Genomic DNA, 12,401 nt, shown 5'->3' on the forward strand with positions numbered 1-12,401 from the left:
TATGACTCTTCTTATCAAGTACTCTTCCCAAGATGAAGTCTATAGCTTTGTATGGCTCTTATGACTGATTAGAGAAGAGATGTTGTGGTGTTTCTATCAGCTTCCTCAAAATTTTATTTTTCCTTGGCTGAGTGTTAGCAAATGCTGCCAGCTCAAAGAGATATGCCTTGTCTGACCATCTCTTAGCTGTAAGAGCAGAAGTTAGGCTGAACACTGTCCCTCTTTCCTGGTGTGATGAGTGTAGAAAGAAGATGAGAAAGGAGCCCTCACAATAATGCTGGAAGCCCACCACCATCTCTAGACACTTCCAGCCTTGGCAGTTCCATCAGGAAGAAGAGAATAGGCAACAATAGCACTCAGGAGATGGTGTGCTTATTTAGATGAATTCTCCATCCAACAAATCCAGTAGGAAGCAGTGTTTGCCTTTTGGTTCTCTCCTTGCACACCAGGCTGATACTCTCAGAATACATCAACCAGATACAAAGTTTCATATATGGTCCTTTTGGATTTCATGTGCCTGAAAACTGCACATCATGAGGCCTACAGAGATCTACACAAATTATTTGCTTAAAATCAACCAAGGAAAAGATCCATCAGTAGAGATTTCTAGGATATGCCAAAACTGCTGAAAGAGAACAATGTGCTTTATCAATTATTTTTAATACTTTAAAAAGTACACATTAATATGCACTACAAAATTTCCCAAATATATATACACACACAAGATAAATGCTGCCTTTTTTTAGGAAAAATATTCTTAAAAATTTGAATGTCACATTCTTTGGGTTTTTAAGCAAACATAAAAATGAGGAAATTCATACACCAATCATTATATTTGAATAATAGTAGCTGTCTGGTTTAATGCTACAAAAGCCAGGAAATTCAGTACAAACAAGGCATTAATGATGATGTGATTCTCTTTTACCATATGAATTGCACTAAGTAGGCACAATGTGAGTGTTCAGCGGGGAGTTTCAGCCTTAACCAAATTTCCTGGCTTGGGTGTGTGTTTGAGCTAGATCTTTAATATTTAACACAGTTATGTGAGAGATAACAGAAAGCACTTTCTTCAAGATGACTCCACAACACAGGGAGGAGAATTGAAAGTCACACCTTTCAGCTCCCACATTTTTTCTTTTGTTCAGTATTTAAGGAGAAGCTATCCGGAAGGAAGAAAGATTATGATTATCTATAAACTAACTGTTTGACAGAGACAGAACTGCTGATAATGAGTGGGTTGTGTCTATAGCTTTTGGCTGCTCACAACTGCAGAGGGCTGAGGCAAAACAGAAACTCTTGATATGTTTGTCTAAAGAGGTAGTAGTGTGATCACAGGCAGCAGGAGTTCAACTGAAGTTCAGGGCAGATGTTGCCAGTAGTTTACACTGCAGGAAAGTAAAATTGCTTCCGGATTCACCTCTTCCTCCCAATTTCTCTTCCAACATCAGTGTTGAGCCACGCTGTGTCGCAGAGTTACAATATCAGTAGGAAAGCAGTCTTTTAGCAGGATACCACGTTCACGATGACAGTCCAACTCCTCAATAAATCCATACCAATAGATGACTAATCCAGGACCAAATCTATAAAATAATGAGAAGAATATAACAAAATTACATATACAGAAAAAAATAAAAAAGATTCCACAGTCCCAGCCCATGAGTAAGTCACATGCACTGCTGATTTTATTCTAAAAATTGGATAGTTTACCTACATTTAATTTCCAACATTTTAATTTAATCAGGGTAGAATTGTTTTACATTTAAGTAATACCTGATTCCATAAATAAAAATTCTATTCACGGTTTTACAGCAAAGTGAAATATTTGTTTAGTTCACACTTTTACCATTGTGAACATATAACTCACCAGCCATAAGAACAGATTCCTAAGTGCCTTTGTAATAAATTTAATAACTGTGTGATACATACAGAAGCCTCTCTTCCCTTGCTCTCCATTTATTTCAGATTTGGACATTTAAGCATTAAAAATACATGGGTTTACATAAAACCTCAGATGATATGAATTTCAGTACAGTAAAGATCAACAATGATTCTTCAAAATATAATCTCTACAATGACTAAGTAACTATTAAGGCAAAGCACAGTCCATAGAAAGTTTCTACTGCAATGTCTCCAAAACGTGCCTCAGGAATTCCTCAGATATTACTAACATTGACTGATCTCCACTAGGCACTCTCAGGAAGTAGCCCCATGGACTATTTTACCCATCAGGAAGTTCAGACCTTGAGGCTGGGTTCATAAAGAAGTAATCACTATCAATCATTGTGTACAGCGATATGTTTTGCACATCAGTTTCACGTTTTTCCTACTGAGAGCACTTAATTAAAGGGCAGCACTACTTTTGGTGTAGTGTTGCAGGAATTTTACAGTGAAATCATAAATTATGAATGTTGGGTTAGTAAAAGGATGTCTAAAAACAGAACCACTTTCTGTAGTCTTACATTACAGCAGTCTGTACAATGTTAGGCCAAAAAGCTTTTTCTTTCTGTGATTTATTATATGCTATAGTGGACTTGCCAAAAACAACAGTGCAGGATGAGCTATTAGATACTGTATGTACAAGAAAACGTTCAATAGAATATCATTTAATGGTTTATACACAGAGCTGTGCTCAGTATTCACACCAATATGGTAGCCAATTTTTGTTAATGTTTAATTATAATAAAAGTGTGTCGGGGGATGCACAACAACTGGAAAGTCCACTTAGCAGACAATAGAAGCTCTCAAAACAGTGGGTAGTGCCAGACTGGCTTCATTAGGGTGATTTCTTTCCAACACTGAACTGAGGAAAACTCTATTTGATGCGCTCATGTAATGGAACAGACATAAAAGGAAGTAATTCTGTGGATTCCCCGTGCAGTTTCAATTGGGTATTGTGTGCTACTTTCCAAAACTGTTGTGTAGGTGGTTAAGCACTGTTTTATGGCTGCTACCTTCCACCCCAGAGGTGGGTGCATTTCAGTAACAAGGAAGCATTCTCGTACATAGTTTACATAACAGTTTGGAAAGCTCTATGATTTTTCAGATGGAAATGTAAGAAGTTATTACTGTTACAGATTTAGCCACACTAATATAGACAGAAAGTGAGGTTTCTTTAGAAATGTGTTATAGGTCAGATTGTGGCTGGAGTGGAAGAGCACAGCACCCTCCTCCCAGCAGTTGCACTCCATAGGTGGCCAGGAACATTTGCTGTCTCTGTTAGGGTGACCAGATGTCCTGATTCTATAAGGACAGTCCTGATATAGGCTTCTATTAACCCTCAGCCCCTGTCCCAATTTTTCACACTTGCTGTCTGGTCACGCTAGTCCCTGTGATCTCTGGAACATACGCCTGGCTTTTGGCTAGTGCCCTGTGAGGTGCATGCAGGTCCACAGCCTGCTGTTCCTCACTGCATCAACAAACACAGCTGGCCCAGCCACAGGGGGGAGCAAATGGGTGAGTGTGCTGAGAGACACTGCTGCCTGGTGCTCCCATTGGGGTAGTGAAGCTTCATGCTGTCGCCAATGTAAGGCATTGATTCACTGCTACAAACTGGCCCTAATATTTTTACAGAGAAGTGTGTTCAAACCAATCACTTCAAAAGGAATATGTAACTGGGCAGGCAGTAAATAGTCTACCTGAAGGATTTTAAAAACAAACCAGACCAAACACACATACGCTCATAAAGAGAATGCATTTTGCATTTTTAATGGACTGTTTTATGCAAGTCAGAAGCTATGAAACATACATACATGTGGTACTTGTTCATTACTAGGTCGTTTGCCTGGTAAAAAACCCAGTGCTAATGAGCAGCTGCTCTTCTCTAGTGCTTAAGGAAACTTGACTTGTTTCACTCTGCACAACTATCTGAAAACCCATGTCGTAAAAGGCACTTATCTCTGCATATAAACTATAACTTGTATTTGAAATTACAATTATTCATTAAAATGGATACTTCCAAGCCCACTCAAAAGGGATTGTAAACCAGTTTTTATTGAACCGTCAGTGCCACAAATGACACTTTTCATTATATTGGCTGCAACTAGCAATAGGTTCAGAAATGCCAATTCTGATGAAAAACTTTATTTTTAAGGGTGTCCAGTGAGTCAATTGCAGGTTCCTGGCTTTAGTTAATCAGTGAAATTATTCCCTCAATCCTGTATTAGACCTTTATTAGATAACTAGTCCTGCTCATGCTATATCGTTTCATAATATTGGTATAATCCTTTATATTCTGACTGTGTATCAGAGATAGCATATGTACAAGCCATATTATATTAAAAAAATGACTTAAGGGAAGCACTTAAAACCAAAATTAACTTGTTGGCCCGGTAAGCATTTGCCACTGACTATGAGGCGCTTCTGCTGCTAAGGGCTAATGTCTCTTCCATTAACACAGAGAGCTGGCAAATCTTAAACAATGCCCATGGTTAATTACAGTTGCCTTAATTTGAAAAGACATTTAACCTTTTTTATGGAGGGGAGGGGGGCATGGAAGTGCAAGCAAGGAGCAAGAACCACCCTTTTTAATTTGACTCCCTTCTGCTCCTTCTGAAGTTGTACATGTGACAGTGTGGAGAATGAAACTTAACACAGTAAATTATAGTCAGGCTAAAAACTTATTTATAGACTAATAACATTTAATACATTGGAGACTAACCTCCCTTTCAGGACCAATGCTGAAAACTTTGATTTACACAGGAGAACTAGTTCAAATGACAGAGAGCTTGCTCTGCATGCCACAGGAAGTGGGACCAACCTGGCAGTTCTGTGAAAAATCTTCAGAATACAAAGGAAAAGATGGCTTTATAGTCACTGTACAGGACCCTGTCAGGAATAGTGTATGCAGTACAGGTCGCTATACCACAGGAAGGATATTAATTTTTGAGAAGGTGCAGCTCAGGGCAACAAAGAAGACATCAGCTCTTAAGGAGCTAGGTACAGAATCCTATACACTTTGCTTTTGCCCAATAGAACTGTGTAAACCTTCAGTATTGGTTAGCAGGTACTCGTGTGAATCTTCTCTACAGTTTTGTATCACAATAGTTCACACCCTGAAAAATCCCAAGTGCAAGCTAACCCCAAAACTCAACATGAAACTACAGTTTTGCCTGTTTTTGTGAAGTTCAACATTTTTTTTAAAAACAAATATTGGCTGACTTTTCAAACTTGAAAGGAAACAGAAAAACAGCTGAGTTTTAGCTAGTTTAGGCTTTTGTTATAAACATTTTGAATAGGAGAAAACTCAGTGGCAAGACTATTTCATATGAAGGTAATAAACATATTAAATATGCTATCAGAGAGAGGGCCTCACTGAGGTCTTGTGAACACACAGATAAAACGGTTACTCACCTTTTAGTAACTGTTGTTCTTTGAGATGTATTGTTCATGCCCATTCAAAGTAGGTGTGTGTGCACTGCGTGCACGCCAGCTGGAAGATTTTCCCCTAGCAGCGTCCGTAGGGTCGGCTCAGGGACCCCTGGAGTGGCGCTGCCATGGCGCCCTATAAAGGGGCCCGCCAACCCTCCACCCCCTCAGTTCCTTCTTACCGCCGGTGATGGCTAGCTGGAACTTCTCGTGCATAGCAATCTGGCAGTGTCCTATCTGTATCGTTTAGTCCGTGTATTCAGTTGTTGGGCGGGAGGGAGGAAAACTGGATAGAATATCCCCTCTCTACCGTGCGGAGCACCCATTTGTCCAATGTAATTCGGGACCAGGCACGGTAGAAGTGGGACAGACGTAACCCAAAGGTAGGAGTGGGAGGATCCAGAGTCCCCATTGGTAGGTCGCCCTCGACTGTACCATCAAATAGGGGATCTAGGCCCAGATGGTGGTCTCGATTGGCCAGATGCCTGGCTGGAGGGGTGATGGTGGTGATGCCTCCTGCCATTTCTACCCTGCCTGCACCTCAGCTCCTGGCGGGCCTGTGGCTGGTATGGGCGAGGGGCCGCTGCGGCCTTAATTGTCTGCGCTGGGTCGCGGGGGTATGCAAGCCCAGTGAGCGAAGTGTGGCCCTTGAGTCCTTTAAACTATGGAGATGTTTGTCCGTTTTCTCTGAAAACAGCATCTGCCCTTCGAAGGGGAGGTCTTGAATCGTCTGCTGGCGATAGGGCAGGCCCGAGACCTGGAGCCAGGCGCATGACGAGGCCCGTGGCCAGGGTGCGCGAGGCTGAGTCCGCTGCATCTAAGGCGGCCTGGAGGGAGGCTCGAGAGATCAGTTTGCCCTCCTCCACTAGGGCCGAAAACTCTGATCTCAAGTCCTGGGGAAGGAGCTCCACAAACTTTGACATGGCCGAACACGTGTTGTGGCCATATCGGCTTACTATTGCCTGTTGATTGGCAATGCGGAACTGGAGTCCCCCTGTGGAGTACTCCTTCCTGCCAAAGAGCGCAAGTCTTTTTGCGTCCCTGCTCTTTGGTGCTGAAACCCTTGATGCTTCTGCTGGTTGGCCACATCTACTACCAGGGAGTTGGGGGAAGGGTGGGTGCACAAGTGCTCATGCCCTTTAGAGGGGACGAAGTAGCACCGCTCCGTCCTCTTGGCAGTAGGGGGCCAATGAGGCTGGTGTTTGCCATAGGGTGCGGGATGTATCCGCTATCATCTTTATCAGCGGGAGGGCCACTCTACATGGCCCTGAGGGGGCCAGGATGTCCACTACAGGGTCCGCGTCCACCTCGATCTCCTCCGCTTGGATTGTAAGGCTTTGAGCTGCTCGCCGAAGCAATTGTTGGAGAAGTCGAGTGTCCTCTAGGGCCGGAGCTACAGCTGTGCCCGAGACCACCTTGTCCGGGGAGGACGACAAAGAGATTACATGAAGCGGCCCTTCGTCTGATGCATGCGGCCCCTCTGGGTCCTGCGGCACACGGTATTGAGTTGCGGTGCCGGTATCGAGTCCAAATGCGGCATCGTGGCCGGTATCGGGGTCGCTAGTGAGCGACTTGGCGTATCATGTGGTGCCGGTGTAGCCCGAACTAAAGCTGCTGCTGGTGCCGCTGCCCGGTTAGGGGGTGCTGAACTTGACGATGGCACACCCCTGCCCGGTGCCGGTGGGGGAGGCAGCTGCACCGAGGCCACCGACATCGAGGACACCGAAGCTGACCGTGACCAAGGGCCAAATGCCTGGCCTACCGACTGATGGTAGGCCCAGGGAGTCCAAAACGGCCACTGCGAGGGCGGCTGTCACTGTTGCTGCCACTGCGGGTAACGTTGGTGGCTCGCCCCCGACACCAATCTCCTACTCCGCGACCTGCTGGAGCAATAGGAGTCCGCCTCTGAGCATGAGGACCTGGGGGGAGCAGTGCTCAGTGCCGAAGGTGAGTGGTGCTGAGGTGACGGGGAGCCTCTCCTCTGGTCTGGCGCCGCCTTCGCAGCTCGGTGCGGGGAGGGAGGCGATAGCATGGCCGGCTTGCCTCTAGATTGTACTGGTGGGCGGACCACAGTAGGCAACTCCCGACAATGTGGGGAGGCCAGTGCCGGGAGACCCATCAGGTCTGAGGCTGCCTTGAACGCCTCTGGCGTCGATGGGGGGCGTATGTCTCCGCTGAGGCCTGGAGAATTAGGCTGGTCCAGACTCGACCGCCCTCTCTGCAGTGCAGGAGTCGATGGAACCACCGCGGGCTGTAATGCAGCCTGTCTGCTTAGCCCCACGGGCGGAGTCAGCCTCGGGTCCTGGTGGGGAGACCGGTCCCTCATTGGCTTCTTTTTTTTGGTGGGCACCCGCAAAGGTGAGCGGTGCCACATCGAGGCTGACTTCCTATGACCCGACTCTGCCTGGTGCTGGGTCTTGGACTACCTGGGCTGGGCCTTAAGTCCTGATGCTGGCGCCGGGGCACTCTGCACCGAGGACTATGTGCTGGGGCCCACCTTCGCCGGTTCTGGGTCCGAGGGTGGTCGCAGGGCCACCTCCATCAGGAGGACTCTAAGTCTTTGAGCCCTGTCCTTGAAAGTTCGGGGGCGGAAGCCTCTGCAGATAGAGCACTGGTCCTTTTGGTGGCTCTCTCCGAGGCACCTTAAGCACGCAGAGTGCGGGTCACTCTTGGGCATGAATTTCCCGCAGTCCTCGCAGAGTTTGAACCTGAGGGACCTGTGCATGCCCCAGCGGGCGACGAAGACTATGGGGGGGGGGGGGGACCTCCCAACTAGGAAAACTATATCCAAAGAACTATCTACTAACTATAATATAACTGAATACACGGACTAAATGGTACGGATAGGACACTGCCAGATTGCTATGCAAGAGAAGTTCCAGCTAGCCGTCACTGGCGGCAAGAAGGAACTGTGGGGGTGGAGGGTCAGCGGGCCCCTTTATAGGGCACCATGGCGGCTCCACTCCAGGGGGCGCCTGAGCCAACCCTACAGACGCTGCTAGGGGAAAATCTTCTGGCTGGCGTGCATGCGGCGCACACACACCTACTTTGAATGGACATGAACAACCACTCGAAGAAGAATAATTGGTTTATCTTAAATCAGTTTTTAAACAGATAGCCAAGTGTAAAACCCTCTGCAGACACTCTTATTTCAGTTTGAGAGTGACTTAAGTGGTTTAGTTTAAACTGATTCCTAATCAATGTAAGATAAGTAAGCCAGATTTATATTGATTTGAGTGTCCACACAGCCTTTTGCACTGTTTTAACTAAATTGATTATAAAACAAATCTTTAGTTAAACCAATGCAGCATTCTTTGCAAGCCAACAACCCCTGAGACGCTGAGTTTTGCTCCTAAGAAGGAGGGATTTCACAGGGGTATTGTGAGAAACTAGGACGGTGAAATTCAGGGAGTGGTAGGGGGAGTGGAAGGCATAGTAAACCAGATAGGTTCTTCTTTTTCCTAAAAATCATTTATGCTCTTTTATTGCTAATTTTACACGGACAGATCCTCATTTTAACTCAAGAAATCACATAAAAATCAGCAAAATGTGAATCAGGCTTTATCTTGCCCTTCTACAGAACCACTTTTGTCCTAGAAAGGAAAAAGATTTATTTATTTATCAAAGTGGTTGAGTGGAATATCACACATTCAACTTCACTTAAAGACAAACTGTTCTCTAGTAATTGTCTTTTATTCTGGAATGTCTGTGTGGGGTCCATGCTAGCTTCTAAGGATATGTCCAGACATGTGGGCATTGGGAGTTGTGTCTTTCACCATCAAAAAGCCTTGCATGTGGTTTTATGGAAAATGCATTTTCAACACAGCTCAATACTGAGCAGAAATGTAAAACAGCTTGTAATCGTTTTTAGTAACTTTCACTTCATTTATTTATTTAGTCTTAGTTTATTTGTTGTAGATGGGCTGTATACTACATGTATCCCCAGATAGTAATGTAAATAATTTCTTGTTCCGAGAGGTTCTCCTAGCGAAATGTGAGTGTATGTATGTTTATATCTAATGTCCATGTCCATATATGCATGTGTCTGTCTGACTGTGTACAATTAGAATGACATCAAGGCCAACTGCACTTCATAACTTGTTTCCTATAAAAATAAATTATAAAAAATAAAAAAGTTTAAGACAATTTTAACATAGTTCTTTAAAAGCATTGGATTAACATCTATATATCCATATATATATCTCCTGTGCAGTGATGCCTAAAACTTAACATCTCTCGTATGCTTATTATTGGAAGGAATTTTGGTGTGGGCCAAGAGCATTTTGGTAGACCAACAACTGCAGGTCAGATTCTCAGCTGGTATAAACTCGTATAGCTCCATTTGACTTTCCTACAGGTAGCCCTATTTACACCTGCTGAGATCTGGCCTTGCGTATCTTGGCAGGGAATTAATTTCCATTGCACAGGGATTGATTTATTTTTGAATATAAATAAGTATGAATATTTTTAAAAATCAAGTTACAGTATCTTTACATAAAAAGGGGCACTTTCAAACTTTGGACATGGTTGAAAGTGAGTATATTTTTCTTAAACTTTTTGTAATCCTCTAGGCCATTTCCTGAACCTATCACAAGGCAGGCCATAATTCAAATAGAAGTTACCTTCGAGGCATCATATAGATTTATATTTTTTGGCTCTACTGAAGTCTGGTTAAAAAAAAAAAGGGTTATTGGAGTTGTTCTCATGTTAGGCAAAGTCAAATAACTGGCTGATGATATGTGTTCATGTTATAAATCTATCACTAGTCCAACCCTCACAAGGCTACATCTATTCTAGGTCCTGGCTACCTTAAATTACATAATAAATATTTTCACCTTATAAAGACTTTACAATAAACAAAATATCTTTGGTTTGCAAACAAACACACTAACTTAATAGGTGCATTAAAACAAAAGGCAAGCTGACGATGAAAGATCAGTTAGGAAACAGGTAGTCATTTTGGGAGTGATCAAGCACTGTTGGAAGTCAATGGAAGCTTTGTTAGGATTTTCTTTTAATGACTACTAGAATTTTTTTTTTTGTGTGTCCCCATTTTCAAGGAGGTTATAACTCAGAAATGAAAATTCCTTTGGACTGACAAGGGTATAGAAATTTCCAATGAGTATTGGACACTGATGCAATATACTATGGGAGTGTGGAATGTCAGGGCTATCCGGGGAAGGAAGGTGGATGGAAACTAATAGCAGTCCTCAGTGTCCCTGTAGTCACGCCTCTGTTGAATACTATTACATTTTAATGAACTTCTGTTTACACTAGCAGCCTTTTAGCTGTGTGATAAGGCTGTTAAGGCATCAGTTGAAAAGCAGCATTTTTGTTGGTCATATTTAATCAAACTTACAATATGATTTAAATGCTTTAGGCATTTGGAGAAGTAAAAATAAGCCATGCAATATTTATGTGCATATCAGGAAATATGTTAAAAAGACATTTTAAAACGTGCATAGTACAAATCATAAATACATATTGATAGAATGGACTGATATTGTGTAAGTCACTGTTATTAAAAAATAGTATAAAGACAATTTAACTTTTGGCTGCAAAATGCATTTTTAATAAAATGTCAAAATACATTTTTCACCTATGGAATTTGTACAAATCTGAGAACTGTTCTCTCAGGCAAATAAAAAGATTTTTATAATCTTCAGCAACAGATTTTTTTTTTTGGAACGGTTCTCATGGAAATTAACTTTCAAAAGCTATGATTAAATAATATTAAGGTTACACAGATTTTCAAGGATCAAGGCTTTTTAAGTGAAGGCTGACACAGTGAATGAGAAAGACAAGGCACGTTGGCTCAAGGACAGTGAGTGTTAAGAAAAAATTGTCTTGACTGAACTTTTAATTTCTCTGGCTTACGCTGGTTCATGTCATAATCTAAATTTTACTCAAAAAGACAATTTTGTTCTTGACAAATCTTTGAGACACTGATCACGGTGTGTGATTTTGCTCAAGGGCTTGATTCAGTAAAGCTTATGCTGAAGTCCCACTGACTTCAACGTTTCGTACAGTACTTGAGGCCTAAGACACTTGTATCATAAGCCTTTCTCCCAAATCTGGACCTTGGCGTCCAAAATCTGGGTGCTTAGCATGAACCTCCAAGCTTAATTACCAGCTTGGATCTTATCTCTTGAGTCTCCACAACAAAGGGAAATAAACCACTTCCCTTCCTCCTCCCTCTCCCACCCAGACTTTCCTCTCTGGGCTAACCTGAGAGTATTGATGCAATCTCTTTACATCACAATACCAAGAAGCATGTCTCCTTTATTCCACAAAGAGACAAACCCAAATACAAGGAAACAGAAATGATCCTATCTCTTTTCCCCTCCCACCAATTCCCTGGTGCTGCAGAGCTTACCCTCCGTAGATCTAACACAAAGAGAATTCCCTCCCTTGTTCCTTAACCTACCAGAGAGAAAACTCAAACAAGTCTTACAAAAAAACTTTATATAAAAAAAAGAAAGAAAAAGACATAAGAATATAAACTCTGCATCAAGATGACAATACAGGGCTATTGCTTATAAGAAAATATGAATAAACAGTCTGATTCAAAAAGATATCCAATTTGAAACATTCCAGCAAGTTACACACATGTAAATACACCCAAAACAACATAAAAGCCTATATTGTTTTCTACCTTGTACTTACAAGTTGGACACAGAAGATTAGAAGAAGAAAGAAGATTCTCATAGCTGAGAGACAGACAAAAGACCCAGAGTCCAAAAATTCCCTCCCTGATTTTGAAAAATCCAGTTTCCTGATTGGTCCTCTGGTCAGGTGTTTGGTTCCCTTTGTTAACCCTTTACAGGTAAAACAAACATTAACCCTTAGCTATCTATTTATGACAACTTGGGCCTTGATCCTGTAAGGAGATCTGTGTGAATGGCCCCCTGTGCCTCTATTAAACTTGCTGCAGTACTAGAGCTTAAGTGATGAGAATGTAAGATGGTACTGACATATTTCTGGGTAATTGAGTGAGGTTTAAAAGAAAACATTTGGGAGCAAGTAGGCCAGTAAAG

General features: G+C 42.7%; 1 protein-coding gene across 4 annotated transcripts in view; it reads right to left on the reverse strand.

Annotated features, from left to right (window-relative positions):
- Positions 1 to 785: 785 nt before the first annotated feature.
- The window catches only part of CDIN1 (CDAN1 interacting nuclease 1), a 184,305-nt gene continuing 172,689 nt past the window's right edge, over positions 786 to 12,401 (reverse strand). For all 4 annotated transcript variants that reach the window (XM_032789319.2, XM_032789316.2, XM_032789325.2 and 1 more), the window contains one exon: positions 786 to 1,580. In XM_032789319.2, the coding sequence (XP_032645210.1) occupies positions 1,445 to 1,580 (136 nt within the window). In that variant the 3' untranslated portion in view covers positions 786 to 1,444. The remainder of the gene's footprint in view (positions 1,581 to 12,401) is intronic.

Source organism: Chelonoidis abingdonii, chromosome 4, assembly GCF_003597395.2.
Source record: "Chelonoidis abingdonii isolate Lonesome George chromosome 4, CheloAbing_2.0, whole genome shotgun sequence".
NCBI classification, from domain to species: Eukaryota; Metazoa; Chordata; order Testudines; family Testudinidae; genus Chelonoidis; species Chelonoidis abingdonii.